The following is a 7,170-nucleotide window of genomic DNA, read 5'->3' as shown; positions in this document are numbered from 1 at the left end:
TCATAGGGATTTGAGTGAGAATTTATTTATAAACAGGGATTTTTGTGTTTTATTTGTTTATTTACAAACAGGTGGAGGATATAAAACAAAGCACGTATTAAGGTGTATTGCTTAATAGTCTAAATAGAACAGAATCCCTGTTTATGGATGGCTTATCAGGGTACAAAATCACAAAAACACAAAAGAGGAAAATGGTATGTGATCTTTGTAACGCTAGGCGTTAAGACTTCTTTTGTCCTATGATTAAACCAACTGCTTAAGCAAACTCTGTTGCTCTTCAATCCAAACTGCATGTTGTTTAGTGCGTCACTTTATAAGAAGTTATGCTTTCTAATGTTTACTATATAAGGAAATATTATAAGAACATGCTTCTTGATTTCCCAGACTAAGACTGGTTCTGTTTAGATTGATATAAAAACAAGAAACAAAGCCATATGAATCTTGATATTTTCTAAGGAAACCTGTTGAAGACGTGATAGGAATAGACCAACACCCCTCCAAAAAAATTAGTCAGAAAATAGGGATAAAATTGAACAGGATTCAGGATGACAATAAAGAGCAAGGAAAAGTGCCATGTAAAAACTTGTTAGTAGCTACTTTAACCCTGATTCCTTCCTGGACACATAGAACATCCATTCCATCTATGCTTAGATCATTTCAACCCTGATTTCAATTTTCGCACACCAGGCAAAGCTTGTTATTGGGTTTAGACTTTTAATCTCAGGTAGGGATTTGTGTACCATCACGTGCCCTCCCTCACCACCAATCAGGAGACACAGGTGCTAGAATCCATAGTGTAAATGTGCTATTCTTCCGGTGCACCAACTTTTTAAAAAAAGTGTGTGTTTTTTTAACTTATGTAAACTAAAAATAATTTGCATCTTTATTTTTACTTTAAAATAAACATGGTGTATTGTGGAGTAGGGTAAAATATTCATACATATTTTAATGATTTTTAAAAAGACTTTAAAGAAATATTGGTAAGAACATCTTTGGCTTAACCTGTCAGAGCTCTTGTGTGCCTTAAGGATTGTGTTTTCTCCTCTTTTCCATTGAATACAACGTTCAGGAAGCATTACTTTAGCGTATAGCAGGGAAAAGGGACCCAGATTATGATGTTTTAGCAATGATGATGGCGTTAGTTAGGAACAGAATGTAGTTCAGCCTAGTCTTCCAGGGCAAGAAACAACCTTTATTCTTAATTTTACAGTTGGAAGGCACTGTAAAAATCAGCTGATCCAGGCTGCGGCCCGTGGCCTCGCGCAGCATGACGTGGCCTCTGCCACCAGCGCACGGTCATCGTGGTGCAGCGTGTGTTTTGGGGGTGGAGGGTACACTGGAGACTGGGACTCAGGTGACCCTGGCAGATGGAGACTCACGGCCTCCCTGGCTGCGCTCCATGAGGAAGATGCTGGCTGCTGCTGTCTCTAGCGTGCTGTCTGTTGTCACCCAGAAGCCCGCTAACAGGGTGCTTGTGGCATCCTGTAACTATTCAAATGATGCTACATTTGAGATTAAGAAATGTGATCTTTATCGGCTGGAAGAGGGTGCCCCTGTCACCGCAGTGCTCACCCGGGAGGATGGACTCAAATACTACAGGATGATGCAGAACATTTGTCGAATGGAATTGAAGGCGGATCAGTTGTAAAAACAGAAATTTATTCGTGGTTTCTGTCACTTGTGTGATGGTCAGGAAGCTTGTTGTGTGGGTCTTGAGGCTGGGCTAAATCCCACGGATCATGTTATTGCATCCTGTCAGGCTCACGGTTCATGTGTACTCATGGACTTTCTGTCCCATCAATTCTAGCAGAGCTGACAGGTCGAAGAGGTGGCTGTGTTGAAGGAGAAGGAGGGTCAATGCATATGTATGCCAATAACTTCTATGGAGGCAATGGCACTGTTGGCGCTCAGGGACTGCTGGGAGCTGGTATTGCTCTGGCCTGTAAATGTAAGGGAAACAACGAGGTGTGTTAGACTCTACATGGGAATGGTGCCGCTAATCAGGGTCAGATATCTGAAGCTTATAATATGACAGCTGTGTGGAATTTACCTTGTATTTTCATCTGTGAGAATAACCGCTATGGAATGGGAATATCTGTTGAGAGAGCTGCAGCCAACACTGATTACTAAAAGAGAGGCAGTTTCATCCCTGGCCTAAAGGTAGATGGAATGGAGGTTCTGTGTGTTCGGGAGGCAACTGAGGTTGCAGCTGACTATTGTAGATCTGGAAAGGGGCCCATACTGATGGAGCTGCTGACATACCATTATCATGGACACAGTATGAGTCACCCTGGAATCAGTTATCGTACACGAGAAGAAGTTCAGAATTTAAGAAGTAAGAGCCATCCTATCATGCTTCTCAAAGATAAAATGGTAAACAACAAACTTGCCAGTATTGAAGAATTGAAGGAAATTGATGTTGAAGTGAGGAAAGAAATTGATGCTGCTGCTCAGTTTGCTATAACCGATCCTGAACCACCTTTGGAAAAATTAAGCCATCACATCTACAGCACTAATCCACCTTTTGAAATTCGTGATGCAAATCAGTGGATCAGGTTTAAGTCAGTCAGTTAAAAGGAGAATATATTCACGGTCAACTTTAAGAAACTGTGTACTTAATTTTGTTAAGGAGGAATAAAACCCGTAAAACAAAAGTCTTTTAAACTTTTATTAAGAGGAATTGAGATAATTAAGAGATAATGGAAAGGCATAAATGAGATCACAGAAAGATATACATTCAGTTGAGCATTACATTCAATTGTACATTATTGCGTTAAAAGATACTATACAGTTAATCATTTAGTATTGTTAAAAGACAAACTGAGTCACATTAAAATTTTCAAGAGTTGATTTTGAGCATACATCAGTTAGAATCAGTCCAAACAAAAGGTGGAGTATTCTACCAACAGGAGCTGGGGGAGAGGTTTTTAGAGAGAAGCAGAGCAAGGAAATGATTTGATAGGTGATAGCTTAAGGAGTTGCCTTATTTGGGAAAGCCTAGTTGGCCGTTTGTGATTGGTTGTTCTTAAGTTTCATTTGCTTGGTTTGAGTGCATTGACTCTAGCTTAGTTTTGGTTTGCTTACGTAGGCTCCCAAGACATTAGAGCCACCTCAGTCTGATGGCTTCCTTGTTTAACTACTTAAACAATGTGAATATCTTAAAGATTATTTTAAATTTATACAAGTCTAGAATAGGAAAAACATGGACTTCCCTGGTGGTCCAGTGGTTCAGACTTCGCCTTCCAATGCAGGGGGTGTGGTTTTGATCCCTGGTTGGGAAGCTAAGATCCCACATGCTTCACGGCCAAAAAACCAAAACATGAAGCAGAAACAATATTGTAACAAATTCAATAAAGACTTAAAGAAAAATGGTCAACATCAAAAAAATCTTAAAAAAAATAAAATAGGAAAAACAGAGAAAATATTATTTAACTTCCCAAATTATCTTCTGTAATAGTTCTATTTGATTTAGCTTTATATTATTTTAGTAAATACTCTTATTTAAAGGAAAAAATAGCCCTTTGATTCCTGCTCAACCCTGCTAGAGGTTTAGGTGTAAAGTCACTATTCTGAAGTTAAGAAGTAATTTCAAGCAATACCAAAGTATCAGGACCCCTACTGCTGTGTCACTTAAAATAGTTTGCTTAAATTAACCAATTGAACACAGCCTACTAAATAGTGTGCATGTGCACACACACATGCGTGAATATTCAGTATTGATGCTGAAGCGACTTAACATTGACCATTTTTCCAATAAAACATGATCTATAACAGAGCAGGGGGAGATAGGACAAGGACATTTTTTCATGTTGTGCTTAATTGCAATATTTTTAGTGTATCAATTTAAAGGAAAAATGTAAGCAAAGTTAAAATCTAGAGGAAAACTGCATTTTGCTTTAATCTTCCAGTGAAAGCTACTCTTATTTTATAATCCATTTGTACCGTTATTCCATACTTTAAAGAACTCTTAGTAAATTTCAGACTGAAAAATAAATGAACAGATATGACGACACCAAAGGAGTTAAGCAGAGGAGGTGATATTAATAAAAAATTGAAAATAAAATCTGCCTTGGCCAGAACTGAGCATTCACAGATAACTTTTTGCATGAGAAAATCTAACTTGGATCATACAGGTTTGGTTTTCTCTATAGTCCAATACCATGTCAATTAACAAGTCATGACAGTGAAAACATCTTTACTTGGTTATATTTACCAAATGACCTAAAGACCTATTGAGCATGATGTTTGGCATACCTTACTCCGCTGAGATAGACTCACTGAAATCAGAAATCAGAATTTGCCTGTGATTTAAGAACCAGTTTGCAGGGGCTTCCCTGGTGGCGCAGTGGTTGAGAGTCCGCCTGCCGATGCAGGGGACATGGGTTCGTGCCCCGGTCCGGGAAGATCCCACATGCCGCGGAGCGGCTGGGCCTGTGAGCCATGGCCGTTGAGCCTGCGCGTCGGGAGCCTGTGCTCCGCAACGGGAGAGGCCACAGCGGTGAGAGGCCCGCGTACAGCAACAACAACAAAAAAGAAATAGTTTGCAGATAACACCAAAAGTTGTTAAAAGTTAAAACCCATCACAAGAAAAAAAAAATTGTGACTGTGTGTGGTGATGGATGTTTAACTAGATTTATTGTGGTTATCATTTCATAATACATACACATATTGAATCATCATGTTGTACACCTGACACTAATATCATGTTATATGTGAATTATATCTCAATTTTTTAAAGAAAGTTAAAACCTTTTCTTTACAGCACCTGCTTCTACAAATAAAAGCTTAGATACTTTCTAAGAACTCTAACAGAAAACCAAAATCTTAGAGGCCTGTGAGTCCATAAACATATGAACACATATGTGGACACTTAATCTCCATACCTTTCCCCAAATAGGTTTAAACAAGTAAGATAACCTCAACATTCTAAATTCAGAAAGCAGAGATAAGCATCAATTTGTTTATAAATCGGTGATATTACTAGTTAATGTGTTTTGGTTATGCAGCTTCAGTTCAGAGGTGGCTTGATTGAATCTCTTTCATCAAAAACAAAGTAATTCATAAGATGGTCAAAATAATCACATTCTTTGAATGACAAAGAATTCTTCTACTTTTTTTTTATTTTGACATACTTATATTTCCATAAACTTGCAAGTGGAAGATAAGCTGCTCAATTAAAGCTATTTTCTGTAGACAATATACAGAAATCATTTTCAATTTTTGTTTATGGATTTTGTTTATAAATTTTTATTATGGATTCTTTTAATGTCAGTAAAACTTAACATACAAATAACTGATTAGATATGAAACCATCATAAACCAAGAAACACAGACACTTCATTTCAGGAAAAAAAGTCCAGTCTTACTATAGCAGAAGAAAAACATTTATCACAATACAAGTTTCAAATTCCATTAAAGCACAGAGTTTTGAATATTTTCTATATTAAAAAAATATACAGGCATTTATGTGTACAGGCATTTATGTGTATATTCATGATTGTAATTTAATCATATCACTGGTTGCACACAATTCTGTAAGGATACAAAAAAAAAAAAAAGAAACAAAAATCCCTGTTGTTTTCATTTAGGTCAAGGAATAAATTAATAATAGCAATTTATTTACCAAGATGTAAATCAAGTGTAGAAATCCAGCAGTGGGATTCTATTTCCTGTCTAAAGTACTATGCCACTTAGTCTATTTTATCCACATATTAGAAGACATAATAAACCATGATGGTCATAAGAATTAAATAGTTGCAACAATGCTGGAATATCTGAGAGAAGGAAGAGTTCCTAATATCTTAATCTTTATGATACTCTATAAAGGTAAAGGATAGTGTGCATATCTGTGGAATGAGATAAGAAAGGAAGGAGGTTAAGTATATAAAGGAAATACTTAGAACCTTAGAATTACACTTATTTTTAAAAATTGACATGTCTGCCAATCTAACATACAAAAAACAGAGCAGATATTAGTGAAATTTAATCTGATAATTTGTGAGAAAGTGCTAGTTTAAAAAAATAGAAATACAAGTCATATACCATAAAATTCATCCTTTTAAAAGTGTACAATTCAGTGGTTTTTAGTATGTTCACAGAGTTGTGCAGCCATTACCACTATCTAATTCCAAAATATTTTTATCATCCCAAAGAGATAACCCATACCCATCAGTCACTCCTGATTTCTTTTCATCCTCTGGAAAGTACAAGTCTGCTTTCTGTCTCTGCCTATTCTGGCCATTTCATATAAATCATACAATATGTGCTCTATTGTGTCTGTCTTCTTTCACTTAGCATAATGTTTTCATTTTGCTGTAGCATAATTCCTACCATTGAGAAGTAGGATCTGTGTTCCTTCCCCTTGAATCTGGTGGGCTTATGACTGCTCTGACCAATAGAGAGCAGCAGAAATTATGCTGTAGAGTGTCAGGGCCCAAGACGTAAGAAACAGGCAGGTTTTGCTTCATGTCTCTTGGAACATTTTCTCCGGGAGTTGTGATTCTCCAGTTAAGAAGTTCAAATACACTGACAGTCCCCTGCTAGAGACTGTATGGGCAGGCACTCTGGTTACCAGTCCCAGCTGGTAACCAGAGTACCTGGCTGAAGGTACCTTCAGCCAGACCTGCAAAGACGACAGGTATGTGAGTGAAGGCCATCTTGGACCCTCCAGATAGCCCGTTTGCCAGCTGAAAACCAACTGAAAAAACAACAGTGTCTTGAAGGATCAGTGGGATCACTAGCCAAAATCTGCCCAGATTCTTAATGTACAAAAGCACAAGAAAAACGACATGATTGCTTTTAAGAGTCTAATTGTTGAGGTACTTTGTTACACAGCAATAGACTCAGCAGAAATGAAAATTATATTGCTTAGTCCAAGCCAGGTGTGTCACGAGAACAGGTGAGGATTAGTAAACCAAGTCAGAATCAGAAAGCCCATAGGACGTATCATGCAGAGTTTCAAAATTTAGAAGTAGCAAGGGAAAGATACAAGTCCTCAATAGAAATAAAATCTAGGAACAAAATTACAACTGTTCAAAACATATTTTTTCACCATCAAGGCTGGTTTTCAGGTGAACTAAAGCATAACATTGTGTCTTGAGGATTTTATAGTAAAATACTGTCAACCATTGGTCAAGAAACACACTGCTGTGAACTGCAATTTCACCGACT

General features: G+C 37.4%; 1 protein-coding gene across 1 annotated transcript; it reads left to right on the top strand.

Moving 5' to 3' along the window:
• Window positions 1-1,399: 1,399 nt before the first annotated feature.
• On the top strand, window positions 1,400-2,574 carry PDHA2 (pyruvate dehydrogenase E1 subunit alpha 2). Its single transcript, XM_030865782.1, is given in 3 exon segments — window positions 1,400-1,763; window positions 1,766-1,927; window positions 2,021-2,574. Coding segments are annotated over 3 exon segments (1,080 nt in total).
• The last annotated feature ends 4,596 nt before the right edge of the window (window positions 2,575-7,170 follow it).

The sequence above is a fragment of the Globicephala melas genome, chromosome 5, assembly GCF_963455315.2.
Source record: "Globicephala melas chromosome 5, mGloMel1.2, whole genome shotgun sequence".
Lineage (NCBI taxonomy): Eukaryota > Metazoa > Chordata > Mammalia > Artiodactyla > Delphinidae > Globicephala > Globicephala melas.
This window is presented reverse-complemented; position numbering and strand designations above follow the sequence as displayed.